The sequence below is a fragment of the Mustela putorius genome, unplaced genomic scaffold (assembly GCF_011764305.1).
Source record: "Mustela putorius furo isolate JIRA1106 unplaced genomic scaffold, ASM1176430v1.1 tig00000179_pilon_pilon_pilon, whole genome shotgun sequence".
Lineage (NCBI taxonomy): Eukaryota > Metazoa > Chordata > Mammalia > Carnivora > Mustelidae > Mustela > Mustela putorius.
The window spans coordinates 12,067,623-12,090,288 of NW_025421305.1; the positions used below are offsets into that span (position 1 = coordinate 12,067,623).

The window sequence follows — 22,666 nt, forward strand, 5'->3', positions numbered from 1 at the left end:
AACTGAACCAGGAAGAAATAGAAAACCTGAACAGACCCATAACCAGTAAGGAGATTGAAGCAGTCATCAAAAAAATCTCCCAACAAACAAGAGCCTAGGGCCAGACAGCTTCCCAGGGGAATTCTACCAAACATTTAAAAAAGAATTAATACCTATTCTCCTGAAACTGTTCCAAAAAATAGAAATGGAAGGAAAACTTCCAAACTCATTTTATGAGGCCAGCATTACCTTGATCCCCAAACTAGAGACTCCAACAAAAAGGAGAATTACAGACCAATATCCCTGATGAACATGGATGCAAAAATTCTCACCAAAATACTAGCCAATAGGATCTAATAGCACATTAAAAGGATTATTCACCACAACCAAGTGGGATTTATTCTTGGGCTGCAAGGTTGGTTCAACACCCAAAAATCAATTGATGTGATACAATACATTAATAAAAGAAAGAACAAGAACTATAAGATACTCTCAATAGATGCTGAAAAAGCATTTGAGAAAGTAGAGCATCCCTTTTTGATCAAAATTCTTCACAGTGTAGGGATAGAGGGTACATACCTCAAAATCATCAAAGGCATCTATAAAAAACCCACAGCGAATATCATTCTCACTGGGGAAAATTGAGAGCCTTTCTCCTAAGGTCAGGAACTCTCCTTAGGCAGGGCTGCCCACTATCACCACTGCAATTCAACATAGTACTAGAAGTCCTAGCTTCAGCAATCAGACAACAAAAAGAAATAAAAGGCATCTGAATCAGCAAAGAAGTAGTCAAACTCTCTCTTTGTAGATGATATGATATGATACTTTATGTGGAAAAGTCAAAAGACTCCACTCCAAAACTGTTAGAACTCATACAGGAATTCAATAAAGTGTCAGGATATAAAATAAATATTTTATATTTATATTTACTTATATTAAATAAATTTATATTAAATTATATTAAACATTATATTAAATAAGTATTTATAAAATAAATTTAAAAACCAACAACAAGACAGAAGAAAGGGAAATTAAGGAGTCAATTCCATTCATAATCGCACCCAAAACTATAAAATACCTCAGAATAAATCTAACCAAAGAGGTAAAGAATCTGTATTCAGAAAACTATAAAAATACTCAAGAAAGAAATTGAAGAAGACACAAAGAAATGGAAAACCGTTCCATGCCTATGGATTGGAAGAACAAATATTGTGAAAATGTATGTGTTACCTAGAGCAATCTACACATTTAATGCAATCCCTATCAAATACCATCAACTTTTTTCCAAAGAAATGGAAAAAATAATCCTAAAATTTACATGGAACCAGAAAAGACCCCAAATAGCCAGAATAATGTTGAAAAAGAAAACCAAAGTTGGCAGCATCACAACTCTAGACTTCAAGCTCTATTACAAAGCTGTAATCCTCAAGACAGCATGGTACTGGCACAAAAACAGATACATAGATCAATGGAATAGAAGAGAGAACCCAGAAATGGACCCTCAACTCTTCAACGAACGGTGTTGGGAAAACTGGACATCCTCATGCAGAAGAATGAAACTGGATCATTTCCTTATACTGTGCACAAAAATAGACTCAACATGGTTAAAAGACCTCAATGTAAGACAGGAGCTCATCAAAATCCTTGAGGAGAACACAGGCGGTCGAACACCTCTTCGACCTCAGCCGCAGCAACTTCTTCTTAGAAACATTGCCAAAGGCAGTGGAAGCAAGGGCAAAAATGAACTATCGGGACTTCATCAAGATCAAAAGTTTTGCACAACAAAGGAAACAGTCAACAAAACCAGAAGACAATAGACAGAATGGGAGAAGATATTTGCAAATGACATATCAGATAAAGGGCTAGTATCCAAAAATCGATAAAGAACTTCTCAAACTCAACACCCAAAGAACAAATAATCCAATCAAGAAATGTGCAGAAGACAAGAACAGACATTTCCCTGATAGTTAAGAAAACCATGCCGAGGGATTAAGTGACTTGCTCAAGGTCGTGCCCTCAAACTCAGGTAGGTAAGCTCCTGAGAGGGGAAGGAAAGAGTGTTCTTTTCTTTGTGATATACTCACATCTACCTCCAAACAGACAAATACATGGCATTCCCGCTCCTCAGTCCCCATCTGATCCTGTGGTAGGCATCACTAGTTGCTCATGGCTCTCTTTCTTGCTGAGGCGAAATTGGCCCTCACAATCTTCCTTGACATAGTGCTCCCCAACTAGTCTCTAGCAATTAATCCATCAACCCAAGCAATAAAAGCCCATTTGTCATTTCTAGAGCCCATTTCCAATCAATTTCTAAAAGATGTTTCTAAAAATAAATGCAGGTGCATGCATGCATGTGTGCACGTGGACTTATGAATGAAATTGAACTTGACTCGTTCGCATGTCCTGAGCATTTGCTAGGGGTCAGGAAGGCACTCCTGTGTGCAGGGCTCAACAAATTTCTATCTTAAAGGTATTGGCAAAATGTTCCACATTAAGAAATCTTGATGTAAATTCTTTTAAAAAGTTCCGAATCCTGTTGTAGACCCTCCTTAATCTAATGCTTAATTTAATGTTTTGTGAAGTGTGGCTTGGTACCCTGGGTTTTCACACACCAAGACATTCTTCCATGTGCCTTTAAAGGCATTTTAGCATTCCTCTACAGTTTTCTCAGTGCCTTTCCAAATTTTGCTAGCAGGGCATTTATTTTCAAAGCTTTTGCTTTATATACACAGTTCCATTCACTTGACAGCATTGTATTTGTCCCACTGTCGTGGGTAATATATTTACAAAGGCCCAGTGCATACAGGGGACATGTTAAGATTGCTTGATTCATACTGTGCAAAAGAAATGGCCCGAATGCTATTTTTCAGAATTAGAATTACACTTGGTATTTCAACCGCAGGGACACTAGGATTCTGAGAGGGAGCTTTGTATGGCAGAGGCACATACCAAAGAGAGTTTCCCAGCAGTAGAGGTATCACCTCTCCAGTCCCCCAGTGAAACTTCCACAAGGGTAGGAAGAACTTGGGTTGATGCATCTGGTTTGAGGAAGAGGGGCGTAAATGCCTGTGTTGAGTGCTAAGAACAGACAGCTCTTAGGATGTAGGCAGTATGTAATGAGATCAGGATTTAAAAATTCAAGCTGCCTGAGTGGCTTGCAGGTGGTAACGGAATCAGATCCAGAAAAATAATGTTGTCCTATTTCTAGGTCAATGTCGTGATGATGCAGATGACTGGGATTTTTAACTTTCTGAACCTAGTTGGATATGGCCCTGCAGTCATGTCAGCAAGGGAAGACACCACATGGACCTCAGAGAACGTGAGAATCAGCCACCTCTAACAATGGCACAAGGAGGCCATAGTCAAATAATAAAACCCAACTTCAGGAAAAGGTGGCAATCGCAGGAATGGTACTGGAAAAATGTCAGCCCTAGGGTAAGAGAATTCACTCCAAATACTCACAGCCAGGGAAAGATGAGGCCTGCCAGGGGCCCGGCAGGCACTGGGAGAAGCACTCTAGTGTGTGTGGACCTAGCAACAGATTGCGGGATGGATTCTGGGAAATAATTAGAGGTCACTGATAAAATTGAGCCCTAAGGATGTTTAGCAAAGTGCTGTTTGAAAAAGTAACAAAAACCACAGTAGAAACAATGAATGATTAATAATAATCAGGAATTGATTAACTAGGGCTTGCAAATACAATACAGAGTGATGTAGCTATTAAAATGATTTGTAGAAAATTTAATAACATGAAATGTATTCCTATAAGTATGAATTCTTATAAGAATGTAGTATATGTATTATATGTCAACTGCTTTTTATGATATATTTATGTATATATAAATGTATATATAAATTATTTTATGTATATATAAATTTTATGTATATATAAATTATTATATGTAAAGCATAATATATCTTAAAAAGCAGGTGACTTTAAACCCTGGAGAGGATATATATATATATGTATCTCCCCACATATATAAAGGGTAAAAGTGAATCCCCCCTGGGTGGTAGTGATGGTTACTTTCTTCATTTTTCTTACATGCAGTTTCTCAAACATCCACGATAAACATCTATTACCTGTGCAGTAAGGAAAAGACACAAATTATAGGGTCTGTTCGGTTTGTTTTGTGCATGAGTAGGGGCCTTCTGTTCAGTGGGCCTCTCTGCTCTGTGGGCGCGCTGCCTGGGGGCACGGCCATTGAGGCTGGGCGGAGACCTTGGTGAGTCCTGAGTGGGCCTGCACACCGCGGGGGTTTTGGCAGACTGAGCTGCGGCTTTATTCCAAGTTAGATCTTTGTTCCTGGGCGCTGCGGTGAACTAGACTTGCTGTCTTTTAGGGCCCTCACCTCCCCAAGTCCCCTCCGTGACACTTTTCCTCCATACACATCCTCCTTTCCTTTCAGATACTGTCCCTCGTCCAGACACTCACCGTCTTCCAGACACTCTTCCAACAGATCCTCTGTTTCTTCCAGATGCTTTTTCTTCTGCAGATGCTTTCTCTCCTTCAGAAACCCCGGAATCTCATACAGATAGGGGTTCTCTTTCAGAAACCTTTCCTCCTCGAGATACTCTTCATCGGAATAGATTTCCTCTCCCAGATACTCACTGTCTTCAGGAGATAGATACTCTCTCTCTGAATTCTCCTCCTCCTCGCTACCTCCTTCCTCCGAACAGAAGGTCTGGGTGGAGTACCAGGAGGTTGTGGGAAGGGAAAGAGGGGACGTTCCTCCCGAGGACTGATTACTTCCAGCAGACATTGGGGCAGCATTAAGCAGAAGAGACCCTTTAGCAAACAGCAGTAGGCAGTCGCTTTACCGTCCTGGGAACCAAGAAAGGAATAGCATCCCATTAGTCGGTAATTCCCACCACACATCGCTTTAAATCCATGTTTGTTCACTCATTTCAGTCAGTAGTCGTTGGGGGGCCCTTTGAGTGTGCAGACCAGTACATGGCGGTCCATGAGAAGGCACATACGAGGAGGAACAGGGTTTTACCCTCAAGGAGCTGGTAGGAGACATCACACCCTATGGCAACACCTTTGCAATTACCGCACAATATGAAACGAGGGAGTGGTTGTGTGTCTGGTGGTAATGTCATCAGGGAAGACTTTAAGGGATCCTTCAAGAACGATTTATCACCACAGTAAGCGAGACAGAGGATGTCTAGCAGGAGCTTGAAATCTGGCGTGCAAACAGGTTTCTAGCCACAAAGAACCAGGCGCAGTGCGAGAGGTACCAGTGGGTGGTACAGACACGGGGACCCGGGCCTCGGCCTGTGGGCAGCGAAGGGCCGCGTCGCTGGAGGTCTGCCAGGCGCGTGCTCGAGGCCCTGTGGGCTACCCACCCCACTCTCACCACCCTCCCCCCCCACCTCGCCAGAAGCTCCACCCACCGTTCATTCCCTCCGCAAACACTAATTTTTACTTCCCAGCTCGCATACACCTGGGAGTGCCTAGGCTTCCCCAGGAAGTCTTCTGTGCTCTACCCTAAGCTCCCTCTACACTCTCTGCATTTTCAGGAAAGCTTCTGTTTTGCGATATGACGTGGTTTGCTTGCACAGCTGTCTTTCCAACAGAGTGTAAAGGTTCTGAGGGCCAGAAGATGGATTCTTGTTTAAAAATACACTTGAATCTTTCTACTCTTCTCCATCCCCACTGACTACCTGCAGTGAGCCGTGTCATTGGCCAGCGGGATTCCTGCAGCCCTTTCCAGACTGGCCTTCCTGTGACCGTGGCTACCATGCCCCTAACATTCTCCGTGGAAGAGTGTTCATGGGAACTAGAAATCAGACCATGATCTCCCGTGCTTCAGCTTCCCTCAGAGGTTTTCCCCTGTATTTGGAATACACTGTAAACACCATTCCATGTCCCCATAGGCCCTGTGAGATCTGGCACTGCCCAGGCTCTCTGACTTTATCTCCTGCCACCCCTTCCTCTGTTCTCCGACCCCGTGAGTTTCTCTTGTAGCACTTACAGTATTCCTGATGACGTTTTTTGTTTACTCATCCAGTCTTTCTTTTCCACAAGACTGTCAGTGTCTCAGTGACCGTGTCTCATGCTTAATAAATCTCCAATAAATTTATGATCAGTGACTGAGCGAAGGGCCGAAGGAATTGGCTCTAGAGCACTGGGTCCCAAAGTTTTAAAAAGGATGATACTTATTCTGCACAAGGGGATAGGTTGAAGAGGCTGCTCATTGTGGAGGCCAGGGTCCAGAATCTTCCTGTTTGCTCCAAGGACTTCTTGGGTCAGTATCTTGGCCTGCCTTTTCTTTCAGATCTTAGACCAGGAAGCTCTGTTTTAGGGAACTGGCCGGATGAGATCATAGGCTCTTTTGCCGTCATGTGGGCAACATGATGCTCAACATGAGAAGTGTGAGGTGTGAAAACACTCACAGTGGGTTGGTGGGATTATCTGTTCACCTGCAGCGCTGCTAGAACCCTTGGATTATCAGATTCTGATAGGATTATCCTGGGGCAGTGTGGTGAACTGCCGGGGTGCTGCCCAGCTGTGGAGACTGTGGTCTATAGACAGTCTCTAACCACTAGTTCCTTCAGGAACTGCCCTGGCTGCAGAGCCACCTTCCAGAAGTTGTGCCCTTCTCAGGGCAGCCCGCATCTGGTGACTGAGCAAGGTGGGGCTGGGGGTGGGGGGCTTTGGAGAGTGAAAGTCCGGCAGATTCTAGCAGGTCAGCTTTGACAGGCGGGCCTGCTGAGCCTGTTCCATAAGACCCTTCTCTCTGCCAGTCCTTCCCCGCCTTTCTCAGGCTTTGGTCCCAAATCCCCATCTGATATGCCACTGATGGCACGTCAAAGGTCTGCATTTTTAAGTCCATTTCCAGGCCACCCACCCTGTGACAGGCAGCGTCACAAAGCATAAACTGACTGTGGGATTGGGGAAAGTGAAGGGGAAAGGCCTCAGAGGTAGTTTGGGGTTTAAGAAGGTGGGAGGCTGGGGAGTTAGCTGAGCTGCCTGGGGCAGGGTAGAGTGTCCTGGCAGAGAGAGGACTGGGTAGGAAAAGTCAAGGCAGAGTCAGTGAGTGGAGCGCTGTAGAACCTGTTATGAAACATTTTGTGCTGGGTGCTGACTGGGAAGGTGAGAGGATTAAAAACTCCCCAGGAGGGGACTCCTGTAGCCATCTACCAGAAACAGCAGGGACCTCTGTCACTCTGTCACTCTGTTCCTCTGTCACTCCCAGCTCTGGGGTCTGCACATGTGTTTTCGGTAGGCTACCTCAAACGGAGCACTGTGAGCCGTAAATCCCAGAGGCGAGGGGGAGGAGATCACCGACCAGGCAAAGGGTGAGCTATGGGAAAATGTGGGGGCCTACAGTTTTGTCTACGGGAGCCTCCTCTGCTTTAAAGGGGCCCCTCCAGGCTTATTTTGACTTAAAATCTGAACGTGCCTGTTACTATAGCTGTCTACTCCTGATCCCCCACTCGCTCCTGAGCCTGGCTTCCAGTGGGAGAAGGAAGGAGCTGGGGAAGATGAGAGCAATCAGAGACGGGGTCTCTCCAGCCCTACCCCGGGAACGGTGACAGCAGGGGTGGGCACAAGTCCTGCCATCAAAGGCATGCTTACACTTTAGGGTTCTCCTGTCTTTCATATTTTCTAGCTGCTCGAGATAAAAGGTCAGAATCCCCTGGATCCTGGAACGGCCCTGAATGCATTTATCATCAGCATGCTGTCATTCAGTGTTAGGGACCTTTTTTTACCCCCGGTTTCTCACCAGGCCTTGTAAAAAGGCTCGGTCCGCTGCATTCTCATTTCAAAGATCAGAAAAGAAATTGCACTCTCGACATTCTCTCTTTAGTTCTGCTAGAAACTTGTAAGAAAAACCATCAGGCAGAAATAAATAAATATCAAGGCAACTTAATATCCAGTGTCTCAAGGCAAACATCCAGGTTTTGACTTGTGATTTGGACACGACTCATTTTGACCCTGCTTTCTGAGACATTGCGGCTTAATTTCTGTGGTCACAACAAGAAACACCCACTCTATAATGGCCGATTATAGGTCATTACATTTTAGACTGACTTCACAAAATGGCTGTGTCAATCAAAGCCGGCTGGCAGACATTCTACTCAGCTTAAGTCATTTAAAAAAAAAAATACAGAGTGAGTATTTAGAATTGGCAGAATTCACAAAAAAACAAAGAATTCCAACTTCTCCTGGAGACTGGACTCTTGGGCAACCCGGCACTGGCTTTCCCATGTGGAGACGGTGCTGCTGAGGCGAGGATGCCTTCCTCCAACGGGGCTGAATGTTCCATTTCTGCTTCCATCCCCACCACTACCTGTCATCTGCTCAGACACCCAGGCAGCCTCCTCCTCACATAGGTCCTGTTGTTTTGTTTAGAGTAGACCATGGCTCTCTGTCTCTAGCAGAAGTTGGAAACTCGGGCCCCTGGGTAGCTCAGTGGGTTAAGTCTCTGCCTTCGGCTCAGGTCATGATCTCAGGGTCCTGGGATCAAGCCTCGCATCAGGCTCTCTGATCAGCAGGCAGCCTGCTTCCCGCACCACCACCCCCTGCCCCCTGCCTCTCTGCCTACTTGTGTGTGCTCTGTCAAATAAATAAAATAAAATCTTGAAAAAAAAAACAAAACAAAATGAAACACAGAGTTTGGACTACATGAAGGTTTAACTGTAGCTTTGCCACCTTAAAAAAAAAAAGTTAGAAACCAAGAGATATACAAAAGGACAGATGTTTCTCCCACTTTGCCTACTCATGCACTGGCTTTATCTTTCTGGCCCCAGAGAGAGATGGGGTCTTTGCTCCAGGCTCTTTGGTGCCATCATTACACAGACAGGTCAGCACTGCACGCCCTGCCTACCATGACTGGCACGTAATAGGCACTTGGTAATACTTGTTGAGTGAAGAAATGAAAGGGCAGAGCAAAGTCTTAATAAAAGACTATGTGCTTTGCCAAGTATATTTACTGATTATGTGCATATGCTCATTTAATGAAGAGGGGTAGAACTTTTGTATCAGAGGTCACCGTAGGACCACAGTCTTGGAGACTTAGATCATTGTAACCCTTTCCACATTGCACTGTAAGTAAGAGGCCAGCTGATTTCTCTATAGTGATTTTTTTGGGAATCTCAGTTTTCATTCTGAGAGGTTGAGGCCAGGATCCCCAAACATTCTTGGTTTGAAATATATGAGGAAGACATAACTGGTTGATCTCATCAAAAATAACCACCACCTCTGGCTTCGAAGTGAGTGACCCAAAGAAAGGCTCCGTGTTCTGGTTCTGGTTTTTTAGATAAAGGGATTAGTAGGGTTTCCCCACTGGTTTCTAAGAGGGGAAGGTGGTTTGCTCCTAAGTTGTTTTTTGTACCTCTGCCTGGGGCCATGGCCCTACAGACTTGCTGCTGGGCTTCATGCTTTGGAAATCAAGTGCAAGCAAAGGAACTTGTCGTTGGGTGGGAACAAAGTCCTTGGGGCAGGAAAATGGACTGCTCCGTGAGAATGAGTATGTTTGCTTTGTACAGCTCTTGAGGCCCTATGTGATGGCCCTGGGCAGTGAGAGGATGGAAGGATATACTGGGACATGTTTTCCCAGTTTGACCAGCACAGGTGTCCTCCCCTCATGCCTCCCTCCAGTCCTCCTCCGCTCTCAGGACATCAGTACTGCGATGTTTCTGGGGAAGCCACCCGAGGACCTCAGTGGACCCTTGGTCTGCTAGCACCAAATGGCGGTTCTTTGTCATCACTATCCTCCCGCTTTGCGTTCTCAAAATAAAGGAAGGCTCTGGCTTCTCTGACAGGGAAGGCACTTGGAGGTCCAAGCGCCCTCTGGTCCCTGCACAGGGTCCCTAGAGGGGCCTCCGTCTTGGTGTCCAGCTCCCTACCTCAGCCAGGTCTCCCTTGCCAAACCTCCCCTCCCCCAGGGTCCTGTGCACACCTGTGGATGGACCCTTCCAGGTCCAGCCCTGCCAGCCCCCCTGTTCTCCAGCAGGGGGTGCAGCTTTATAGACTGGCCATTTCCTGGTCAAAGACTCAACACTGTTTCCCACAGAACTGCTGCAGAGGGTCAGCAGAGGAGGGGTCTGAGTAGAAATGGAAAGGGAGGATTGAAGCAGGAATGAGAAACTTCTAGAAGAGCAGGGGGGCGTGGTGGTCAGGATCTGGGGCCAGGTTTCCTGGGGTCAAATCCAGCCTGGCCACTTACATGTGACTTCAAGTGAGTTTCTGAACTCTCCTCTGACACAAGTTCCTAACTAGCACCGAATATAAGTGTGTGTGAGTGTATGAGGTGTCCGTGCCTTACTTAGTTTGTGGTATCGGGAGAGAGTACAGACTGCTTTCCACTGCCCTACTCCCTGGTAGTGACTGCAGCCTAGTGAGAGGGTGGGGGATTAGAGTCTGTCTGTCGTTCAGTCCAGGTCTTGGCTGCTGGGCCCTGGAGGAAAGATGGCCGCACGCATTGCCAGAAGCACCCTCACCCTCTGGAGGCTGAAACCCTCCCTGGAAGACTGCCTGGCCCATGGGAATTTTACGGTGATGTCTTTCTTGGCCAGGACATAACTTTCTGCATTGTGCGTCAGTCCGCTTCCTGACTCTCAGCCCTGATCTCAGGAAGCTGTTATCTAGAAACAAGAGATGGCCTGGTGGAGGCTGCTCGTTCAGCTTTCACATGGCTGTGATTCAGCAGCGCTTGAACTTCTTCGGGGCCTTTCTCTGACTTCCACTCCTTCATCCTTTTCATCCCTGGGGAAGCCACAATAAAGGGTTCTCACTCCTCTTCCCCCTTGACAGCCTTTGAAGTGTACGGAGGTAGCAGGCAGACCTTTCTCCAGGGCCCCGGGCTCAGATCTCCCACTCCTTCTCGACATCTCTGCTTGACATCAGCCAGGCCACCCAGACTTGCTGGGCCCAAACTGCAATGCTGCTCTTCCTCCCTGGGCCCCTCAGCTGCCGACAGAGTCCTGCAGTCATCCCTTCTTTCCTCCTCACCCTGCAGCCCGGCCACCAAGAAGTGAAGCTGGCTCCTCCTTCAAAGGGTTTCCCATTTCCCACCCATCCCCGGCTAATCAGCGCCCCATCTTGCCCCAACTGCCATAGCCCTCTGCTAGCGGCTGATTCTCTGCAGGTAAAACCACGGTCCCCTCACCTCACCCCTCTGCATAAAACCCTGCAATTGCTCACATCTTGCACTGAAAGGCAAAGCCCTTTCAGGCCTGCAGGGCCTTCCCACCTGGCCCCCATCACCTCTCCTACGTGTCTCCTCCTGCCCTCTCCCTCCTTCCATTCCTGCCACCCTGGTCTCAGTGCTGTCCCAAACATTGCCAGGCACTGTTCTACCCGAGGCCTTCACTCTACTGTCCCCTGAGCCCCGTTCCCTGGGAACCCTGACCCTTCTGCTCTTTCCTTACTTGCTCTAATTTTTCCTTTTTCTTCCAGAGCATTTATCACTTTCTAACACACTGAGAACTTGATTCATTAATATGCGCATTGCCTGTCTCCTCTCACTGAAATATAAATTTCCTGAGCACAGGGATCTTTGTTTTTGTCACTGATTTGCCCAAGTGCCTTGAACTGTGCCCCACACGGAGTAGGAAATAATAAACGTTGAATGAATGTGTGAAGCCTGATCCAGGCCCAGTGTGAGCGTAGCCATCTCCCCGACACTGTGGGCCATGGCTGAGAACACTTAGCTTGAGGCTCTGTTAGTGCATTCAGAGCTCTGACTCCAATAGGATGATGGGTCCGTTTCCTGTCTCACCGGGACTTAACATCTTCTTCAGCTCCTCTCCGCTATTTTTTTTTGGACTGCCATTCATTTCTGAACTCTCCCAGCTTCCTAGTATGTGTGTCTTCATGAAATCACTGATACAAATGTCAAACCAGAGAGCCCCAAGGACACCAGCCAAATCTGTCCTGCCATCTTCATCCATCAGTCAGGAGAGGTTGGGGGAAGGGAATGAACATTTCCATGTCAGCCATTGCTCTGGCCTCCTTAGTCTGTATAACAACCCCTAACGGAGGCACAGTCATCTCCTCTTTATAGATGGGGGAATGGGGCTCTGCGTTTAAGGGAATCATAAGGGCTTACAATCTTTAGAGGGTCACAGTGCCAAAAAATAGTTTACAGAAAGAAATTGGTTTTTTTCCTGAGCATCAAAAAGCTGAAGTGGGGAGAAAGATCTTACTACATTGTTTACTGAGAAAAAAAAGGAGAGCGAGAGAGAAGGCCTTTTTAAGGAATAAGGCAGCTTTCTCTAGGCAGCTGGCAGGACCTAGTCTTTGAGGCTCCTCCCCCTCCGCCCTGGGAGCCCACCTGCCTGAGGCTCCTCCTCTTGGCTCTCTGAGCACAACCCCCCCACCCCACCCCCCCACCCCCCGCCGTGTTCCCTGAGGCTTACCCCCTCCTTCTTCTCTCTCTGATGCCCCTTTTCTCTCTACTGTCTTGGGGGGAGGGGTCCTCTTCTTTGGCTCCCTGGGACTTGCCCTCCCTCAAGATTTCCCTACTTCGCTAAGGCATGGTCAGAGAAATCCAGTTCCATGTGACTTGCTCTTTAGGGATCCGTGCTACTTATCACCTCTCCCAAGTGCTTCCAAACTCTTACAGGAAATGTTCTAGAATTGTGCCCAGCATCAATATCAGACTCACTGGGACTTAATTTGCCACATCTGCCTTTTCTTTTCCTTTTGTCTAAATCAGGACAATGTTCTCCTGTTTCTAGATTTGGGGTTCTACTCCCATTCTCTAAGCTCCAACTATTTGTATAATCCTTTAATTATACCAGTAAATGGGCCTGATTAAATTTGTTCATTATGGCATCCTTGAGAGACAAACACGATTATCACCGTTTTACAGTCAATAGTCAGGTTCCGAGAAATCAAATGATTTGGTTGGTTAAAGTCAGACAAGTAAAAAGTGACCAAACTAGCATCTGGACAAAGGTGTGCCATTGCAGAATGGTACCCCCCTTACCCCCCACCCACTATCTTGTGGGTTGAGGGACTGTGTTCTTGGGAGGGCAGCACTTCCTGGGGCACTGGCATCAGTTCTCAGCACCCTCCTACCACCCCAGGTTAAACAATCAAATTCTGTGATAAAGTCTGCAGGATGAGGTGAGGGGGCGCAGGGGAAATGAGGTTTGTGTCATTACTGAGAATTTCCTATGTGCCTGAACAGAATAAGGTATTTTACTTTTTTTTTTTTTAAACTTAAAGATTCATAAAAATCAAGTAAAGTGTTACTATCCTATCTTTTCAACTTAGAAAACCAGAACTCACATATTTGGGATTCCACCCTGCCCAATTCCAAGTCAAAACCATGCTGCAAAGAGGCGAGAAAGATATGTCATCTTTCCAGTTTTGACAACTCAACTTCTTAGCGATTCCCTTAAGCGGAGAGGCCTGAATGGCAATTATTTAGAAGACCCGAAAAATATTATTTAGGGTTTCTATTTGCTAAAGGAAAATTCATTTAGATGGGAAAACATCCCCAGTTAAAAGTTTACTGGACTAATCTTGAAGAGTCATATAGAATGCCTTTGAATTGACTTCCCTCAGATCTTCAAAATTATATGAAATGAAGTGGGATTATTGAGAACTGTTTTAATAGATGATATATTCATTTTCAGGTAGTTCAATTTAGGCTCTCAGTAGAAGTGTATTTTGGGTGTGCCCAGTGGACACTAGCCGTGTACTGAGGTATTATGTTCTCAGCTCATGGGAGCACACATGGAGGCGCCTGACAGGGCCATGGGCAGCAGATGACAAGAGATGTGTCACTGTCTTGGTTGTGCTTCAAGCTGAATGTGGGATTTTGAGTATGTTCCCCGTGTCTCCCCCTTGTGTCTAGGCTTCTTGTCTCATTTGTTATCTCAGTTGGTTGATCTAGAAGGGCTCTGGGTTCCTTCTGGGCCTACAAATCTAAGGACTGTCTCTTATTTAAAAGCCTTAGGGCAAGTTGGGTTGTGGCATTCAGGTTTGTTTCTGATTTAGACTGTCCTTATGGTGATTGTGGCCTAAATACATGTCAACCCTAGAGGGGCCTGGGGCAGTACCCTGTGGTAAATCTTACTAGTATTTCTATAGCCAAACATGTACATTTTCACAGTAAGTAGGATAAAGAGAAACTTTAAATGGCTTCACATCAGTGTAGGTTGGATTTTGCTTTGAACCAAGTTCTAGCAGTTCAGGTTTTGTGGTCAAATGAGTTGGCCACAAACTTACCAAGAAGACTCTCAGTTGTCAGAAATTTTTTTGGATTTCAAAATTGGAGGACATTTGGCTCTTGCGTTATATTTCTTGTTGGTGGTCACATCTGGGAATTACCTAATGTAGTGTTCTTGATAGGAAATGCAAGGAGCTTAAAAATTACTAGAGGAAAATAAAATCCACTTTGTGGAGCTCCATTGCTATTTCTGGGATTACAGGGTGTCTAACAGGGAGGACAGTGTGAATTATTTGCAATCATGACCGTGCAGCCTTCAACACCTGGGAACAACAGGGGTTATGACCAATTACGCTCATGGCTCCATACTTACGATGTCAGGGAGTGAACTGAGTCCAAGCCAAGAGATTTTTCAATAATAACAGCTGAAAGAAAAACGTTTTCTGGTTAGCTCTTAGTTATCCGAAAAATTAGCCAGAGAATACCTTAATCCCTAAGAATATTAGAAAATGGCTATTTTTCCTATGCTAATTTGGAATGGTTTACTTTTGTGCTACAGTGCATTTCTTCATTAACCTTCCTTGGTCAGTAGCTCTCCTTGAATCTTCACCATGGAAATCAAACCTAAGCAGCCCTCACTTACAGAACCTCCCTTTCCATCTCCCCACTCCTTCCCATCTCTAAATGGTTTGACCCATCTGAGCACTGATGCTCCCTGGGCACTGCAGAGAACTCACAAGATGCTGTAGTAGATTTTAAATTTTTGAAGAAAATAGCAATACTCAGCATCTGTTGGGTAGTGTATGAAAACCTAATTTTTGGTTATCCTGTCTTCCTTTTAATTATGGCATATTTTGCAAAGCTGGGTTTTTGGCAGTTGTTGAGATAAAAAGCAAGTAACACGCAGAAATTAGTGTGGAGTAGAAAATGAGGGTGACCATGTGCAATCAGCTTCCAAGATCGGAGAAATCACACAATGCCCAATGAGCACGCACGTTCTGTTAGAAGGTCATCGTGGCTATTCAAGAATGAAATTAAAGTGTAATTTATTCTTTCAGTTTCTATAGTAAGTTGTGACATAAATCTGTGACATAAAGATGCACAATATTTATTATTTAGATATAACTAATAAATGAAAACTGTACAGATTTCTTTGGGTGTAGGGGGGTGCCATGAAAAATTCACTGAGCCACTAAGGGTGCCATGAGCTGAGAAAGTTTGGAAACCTCTTATATAATTCATATACTTGCTCAGATATAGAAATTTGGAGTCATCCTTGATTCCTTCTTATTTCGTCCTCCCAAATATACTAATCAATCATTAAGTCTTCTTGGCACTGTCTTCCAAAAAATGTTCTGAATCCTTCCTTCGGTCTGCTACTGCTGTGCTCACCCTTGTCTAGCCCATCACTTCTACATCTACTTCTATGCTTTGGTTCTTGCTCTCCGATAATCCACTCTTCAGAGGCAAGCTTATTATTATTATTATTATTATTATTTTGGAAAAGATTTATTTATTTACTCTAGGGGGATAGAATGTGTTGTATGTGTGTAAGCAAGCGCTCATGGGGGAGGTACAGAGGGAGAGAGAGAGAATCCCAAGCAGACTCCCTGCTGAGTGTGGAGCCTGACACGGGGGTTGATCTCACAACACTGAGATCATGACCTGAGCCGAAGTCAAGAGTTGGACATTTAACTGACTGAGTCACCCAGGCACCATTCTACTCCTGCCACCTAGAATGATGCCTGGCACATAGGAGGAGGTTAATAAATATTTGTTAAAATGAATAAATGGGTGATTATTTCACATACTTGTAACTTTGGATCATTCACTGATGACTCTTAATGGAAGAGATCCAGAATTTGTGTCCAGAGGGAGGAAGTCAGTAATTTCATTTACTGATATGTTTGTATATAAAAATACATTTATATGCAAAATATGTTTTACAAACCAGGTAATCTAATCAAGAATTTCCTATATTTTCCAGAAAGAGACAACTGATTGTTATCCTATATGAACAACATTTTTCTTAGCGGTACTGATGGTTTATCATAAATATGTATGGAATTGGATAATTAATGAACAACTCCATCATTTCATTTGTTATCTTTTGTAATAGGCAAGCTCCTCCTACCCCTTTTTTTTCTTTCCTCTTTTCAAATTAGGAAAATGAGATAGAGATGTATTAAGGGAACATTTCTACAACGACAGCATTAAAAAAAAATTATTTGAGAGAGAGTGAGCAAGAATACACATGCAGGGGGGAGAGGCAGAGGGAGAGGGAGAAACATGTTCCCTCATGAGCAGGGAGCCTCATGCAGGACTCGATCCCAGGACCCTGGGATCTTGACCTGAGCTGAAGGCAGATGCTTTAACCAACTAAACCACCTAGGCGCCCTCTATAACATGGGAATGACATGATCTGGCCTACACCCACCAATGTGTTTTCTTAGACAACACCAAATCCAGGAAGGGGGCACAGGCAGAGACAGCAGGATCAGGCATGGAATTATTCAACATCTCTGGCAAACAGCAGTGGGACTAAACCGAGATTTCTTTAATGAGATTAATTCTGAAATACTAAGAGCAGTTTGGCATATCCCCCAAAGCACAAAGCATTTGTATCTATATAAGATTAAAGGAGTTTTCACACAAAGCAATTTTCTTCTTCAACATCAAAGCGATGCTTCAGAGGGGTTGCTTGAAGGAGGCACACTGCAAGAAATGTGTTTCTTTATAAAAAAGATGGTTGGCTCAGCCAGGAATTGTATATGAGGCTTTCGCTACCGGGACAGACAGAGCATTCATTGTTCTTCAAATCACAGGATTACGGAGAAAAGGAGACCAGGGGTTAGGAATCAGGTTGACAAACATCCCAGACAGGTGGTTACCCAGTGATAACCTTGGATTTCCAGGGATGGGAGCTCAGTGCTTCCCAGAGTTGGACAGCTCTTATAATAAATAATGGCAATGATGCTGGTAATAATGATAAGAAAGATCACAGCCACCATTTCTATGTGTGAGACAGTGTATTTAGCACATAACGCATTACACAGACTTCTGTTAAATCTTCCTCCCTTGGGCTTTCAACCAGCCTTCCCGGGTCTGTTCTCTGGAGCTACTCACAACAGATTTGCTCTACAGAGAGCTACAAATATTCAAAGGTAGCTCTTATGTACTGTACCTTTTGTTTTTTTGGGGGGGGTTGTTGTTGTTTGTTTTGTTTTGCTAAACTTATTTTTGAAACTGATAACCAGTATTCATGTGGGTCAGTATTAAATTTCATCTTGCTGGCCCCTGCCTCACCCTTCCAGGCTGCTCAAATATGTGTGAATCTGAGTCTATCATTCAGTGCTTATTAATCAGACCTCATAAAATGTGCCAGTGAAAATGATGAGCTTGCAAGGATCCCTCCTATCCCTTTTCCCTTTCTTCTTTTCCTCTTTCTTCCACAAACAATCGACTTTGTACGTGCCAGATACTGTCAGGCATTGGGACTGCAAGATTGCGTAAGGCGTATCTGTAGACCTCAAGATCTTGCTTAAGCAGGGAAACAAAAATAAATTAAAGTACAGTATAGTATGATTAGGTCATGAATGAAAACAGAGGAGGAGCATGTCAGCTGGGCGAGTGTCTGTAAGGGGAGAGAATAGGGAGCGAGAAGGCCAGCACTATGCCTGGCTTCTAGGGTGTGGGGCCCGCGAGGGAAACAGGCAGTCCCCACTTAATTCAAAGTGAGCCAAAGGACGTTCTGGGGTTGGGAGGGCAGGGGGTAGGCTTTAGCCACCATAAAGACATGGAAAGAGGATTCTGTGTAGAGGGAGGAGGTGAGGGGAGCTTGTTTATGAAGCGGCTATGCCACTACTGCTCAGCCATACAGACCCTTCTCTCTCCTTCCTGCCTAACCAGGGTGTCTCCTCCCTCCCCCTGGGTGGACCTCCCTACAAAATTAAGTTCAGCTGGCTTGGCTAGTGGGTCTAAGTTTTCACACGGTAGACTGGAGAGGCAGGGAGCATTCTAGATTTCAATGAGACACCAGGGAGACACAATATGAAAGAGGAAGAGGGTTATTTGTGACCTGAAAATGCCGTTAGTCACTGGAAAAGCTGGTAAGACTGAGACCGAAGGGACTTTTTATTATGATTGCTTGTCGGGTTCTAACAAGCGTAATTACCCAGTCATTTAGAATGTAACTATGAAGACTGAAATCCTCAGGAATCAAGGCAGAATGGCTTATCTACTCATGTTCAGAGTCCAGGATGGTGCTGGGAGCCTGCAAGCTCCCAGGTGTTAGGAATTTTGTAGGACAGCGAACAGGTGCCCTTGGCAGACCTATTATCCCATGTTGGCCCCACGGCCTGTTCGAAGAGGGATATCTCTGAGACAGTGAGCCCTTTCTAAGGAGAGAAACCTCAGCAGCCAAGAGGCGATGAGGTCCCATGAATTAGTGGGTTCTGGCCATTGTTAGGTGCTCAATCTCTCCTCAGTGCCTCCTGGAATTCCTGCAACTGTAGATGGTTGGTAGCCCAGATGGGTTTGATGAGGACTGAGGAGCTCCACTTGTTGTCAGTTCAGAAAATTATGGCTTGGGTGAAGAGTGCCGGTAGTGTTAATTACCCGTGTGAACACGGTTTGGTGTAGCTCTCCCGGCAGAGTGCAAGGCTGTAGGCGCACGCACAGACCTGAGCTCTAAAAGCACAGCTCGAAGCTGGGGACAGACATGGAGCTGAGGTTTATCACAGTCACGCCTGAAAACAGGACTCTGGGGTTTCACTTGATTTGGAACCAAGAAGGAAGTTCAGGACCTGGGTGTGCTGCTTAAGCATCCCTTTGTTCTAAAAAGGTAAGGGCATCCGTCAAGAAGGGGGAGGATCTTTGGAGTTGGGAGGGATGAAGTACCCAAAGGAAACAAACTCTTTGTTATTAGGCCAGCACACCCTGGTTTTGGTGGGGTGGGAAGAACAGAGGTAGGTTGTTTGTCCACTAGGAGATTCTAAGCAACACAACCTGAAGTGAAGAGGTCAGGTAAACCCTTAAGATTCCAGGAGAGGGCCAGCAAGTCCTAGATGAGGACTCATGGCTGCCAAGGCCTTGCCTAATTGTGTATTTCAGTCCAGCAGAGCAGAGGAGGGAGAGCAGGGCTTCACTTGTCTTACGGGGCAGGAAAAGCCTCGGGCTTTGGTAGACAGTTGTATGTACTCCTTTCAAGAAGATAATGAAGAGAGATTTGATTTTAGAACAGTCCGGCTTATTCCGAGCACTTCCTGAAGGCTCGTGCATTTCCTATCAATCCTCCATGTTCCTAGCAGGCGGCCCTGTTAGCAGTGTTTTATTACTGAACATGAAGAATCAACTCTGGAGAAGGCCAGGGATTTGGCTGGCCACGGAGTGCCCCTAGTCCCAGTGGCAGCGGCCAATATCTCCGGAGCTGGGACTGAGGGATCAGTCTAGTGACCTGTCCTCCTGGGCGGGGCGTCCTCCTGGGCGGGGCGTCCTCCTGGGCGGAGCGTCCTCCTGGGCGGGGCGTCCTCCTGGGCGGGGCGTCCTCCTGGGCGGGGCGTCCTCCTGGGCGAGGCTTCTATCTCCTCTTGGTTTTGTACTTCAGCATATTCATAGTCCTACTTTCTTTTCTGGAGGACGGGGTACACACTGACGCCAACTCTTCCAGAGCGGGATTTCTTTTTGGGGGTCCTAGCTGGCTTTGGAATTTCCTAAAGCACGTTGAAGTCTGTTCATCCTCCAAAACCCAACTCCTTAAAGTCACCTCCTCTGTGAAGAGGAGCAAGCTCCTCTGAAAGGACTGTACCCCCAATTCCCCCTCCAAATCCCCCCCACCCCGAAGTTCTCTCATGCCCTTTCCTTTCCGCACTGTTGGCGTTTGTGTGCAGATCTGCCTCAGCCACGGGGTTGGCAGCCTTGCACAATTCCTGGCACGTGGCAGGATTTCCACAGAAGTCCATGGTTGGGATAGATGCTCCCTAGGAAGAAAAAGCACACAGGAGCCTGGGGGCACATACAGTTTCTGGTTTGCAACCTGGAGCTGGGCTGGGCGCATCACGGGAGCTTGGGTATGACTGGGGTGCTGCCAGCAGAGGCTCGGGAACTCTGGCTGTGGCCAGCGGAGAAGCCTCGTTTCTGTGAAGGAACGGGTAAATGCAAGCCCTTTTGTTGCCGTGGCGGTTTCTAACCTCTCTAACTGGCAGGATTCTTGGCTGAAGGCAACTGCCTTCCCTCTTGGGGGAACAACTGGATGGCCCGCTTTGGTGAGTTCCATGATGCCATGCCTGGAGTGATCTGGATCCACATTTGAACATGCCAGGGGACAGGCACAGAAGTCAAACAAGTCTTTTGACCTCCCTTCGACCAATCAGTGCAATTTTAAACAGAATAGACACCCCAGTGTACTCATTAAAACATCATTTCCTAAGGCCCTTTTTATAAATAGAATTTCAAATATATCCAGGTTTGAACATGCAGGGAGGGTGGCCTCGAGCAGGCACTGGACCGAGAACACCTGTGGGACACCAGTCGGGGGCGCGCCTCACCATCTCCCTGCAAGATTAGGACCATTGTTTCTCTCCCATTTTAGAGGTGGGGGAAGAGGATGCAGGGAAACCCAATGAATGGTTTGCTTTGGGCCGCAGGAACAGGTTTGTGGGCAAGGCTGGAGTTTTCCATCTCCGGAATTCTTTTTCTGCTTAGCTGGCTGGGCTATGCTGGCCGGAAAGGAAGAAGTCATACCATCCACAGCCATAGTTTTTCCTTAAAATGCAGAGCCAGAAGGCTCCCTGGAGTGGCAGGGGCCCAGTCCTCCTCTGTTTGTAGTAATATCAGGAGCCAACACCGCCCTTTACAGAGGGAGGAAAAGCAGAGCAGGGGCAGAAAGGCCAACAGAGGGAGGGGCAGAAAAAGGGGAGAGACACAAAGAAGGTTGCCTGTGGATGCTTCTATGTTTTCTGGACCCCCTCCCACCTCCACACCGTCCCAGGCCCCACCGGCCAGGCGGGGGCTGGAGGAGGGAGTCCCGGCTCCTACACACTCGTTGGCTAAGGTGCGAAGCCTTACCCAAGCCGGACAGCCGCGCAGATCCCCACAAAGTCGCGGGGCTGCTCGCGTTTGTTTTAGTTCCTCGTTACCATGGGAACGGTGCCCCCACGCCCGGGGGGGAGGGGTGGTGGTGGTTTGGTAGTGGCGGGTTGGTTCCCAGCCTCCACGCTCTCTCGGCTTCCCTCCGCCAGCCTCTCTGCCCCTGGGGAGGTGCCCGGGCCACGGGGCAGTGGCTGGCCAGAAAGTTGTGCTCGTTATTTGCGCCACGGCCCACTGCGTCAGGTGTCCCCCTAATGGAACATGCAGCCCACGAACGTTTGCGGGAGGCTGGCGGCCGCCCTATTGCCCATCCACCCTGGGCTCCTGGGCAGGAAAGGACCGGCAAGCACTGGGTGCAGTTTTCTTTTTGTTGTGTTGTTTATTTAATGGTACGTAACTTTTATAGCTTTGTTTTCCTAATTACAAAATCGTGCTGCATGGTTAACTCTCCTGAATCCTGGGGCCCAGGGCTGGGCTCGGTGGGCTGCTGTTTAGATGGAAGGACGGAGGGGGGGGGGAGTGGGAGGGTGGTCTGTGGCTCCCAGAGCTGACAGCTTTGAACTCAGTCAGGTCTGCCTGTGGGCTGCAGGGTGGGTTCGAGGGGAGGGCAGGTGGGTGTATTCCCAGGAGACACCCTGAGTAGATTCATCTGGGCTGGTCCCCAGGCCAAAGACCTCCAAGAATCCTTGAGGACAGCAGCTCCTCTGTTCTCTCTGGGGCACTTTTGGGAGGTCTGGGGAGGTTGGTCACTACCTGAAGAGGACAGAGTCTGTAAGAGGAAGCCGGTGACGTTCACATGTTCTGGCCATTCTGAGTGGATTTGTGGGGAGTTGCAGAGTGGCCCAGTGGGGACAAGGAGGCCTGGTCAGTTGTCGCAGACAGTTTGGAAGAAAAGGTCCTGGATCTTCGAAATGTTAGTTATTTTTTGTGATTTCTTCTCCCATTCTAAACAAATAATCACATTTGCACCTACATTTATAATTTAATTTTTTTTTTTCGAAGAGGGTTCATCATATCGTGTAAGTTCAGGCATCCACAAACCCTGAAGAATCATGAGCACCCCGTGCATACCAGCGGTGTTGTGGGTTTCTTCATGTGTTCTCGCAGGGGCCCGTGTCAGGCTCTTGGGAAGGAGGTGGCAATGACAGAAAAGGGGATTCCAGTGTGAGGGCTTGCTGGTTCTTGGTGGTTCCACTTCTGCTTGGTGGTAGCATAAGAGATAAACCTATGAAAGGTGACCAGCTAATTATTTATGCCTCTCCTCTTCCGTAGTGGAGAAAGTTGGAGAAAAGCAGAGGAGAGGTCAAGTCCATACCAGTATTATGGGGTGACAACAGGAGCCTCAGGGAGTTGGGGAAGAGTGTAGGAGAAACAGGAAGACAGAGGATGTTACCAGGTGTCCAAAGAGCTCTTTGGATCTTCTGTTCCCAAGGATCTCTTGAAGCACAGAGGAAGAATTTGAGCCT

General features: G+C 46.6%; 1 protein-coding gene across 1 annotated transcript in view; it reads right to left on the minus strand.

The window, feature by feature from the left end:
• Positions 1-21,393, minus strand: part of ERICH6B (glutamate rich 6B) — a 61,003-nt gene extending 39,610 nt beyond the window's left edge. The window contains exons 1-3 of the mRNA XM_004759221.3: positions 21,180-21,393; positions 14,488-14,539; positions 4,415-4,804 (exon numbers count right to left, since the gene is read on the minus strand). Of these exons, the coding sequence (XP_004759278.1) occupies positions 4,415-4,742 (328 nt within the window). The 5' untranslated portion in view covers positions 4,743-4,804; positions 14,488-14,539; positions 21,180-21,393. The remainder of the gene's footprint in view (positions 1-4,414; positions 4,805-14,487; positions 14,540-21,179) is intronic.
• Positions 21,394-22,666: the final 1,273 nt, after the last annotated feature.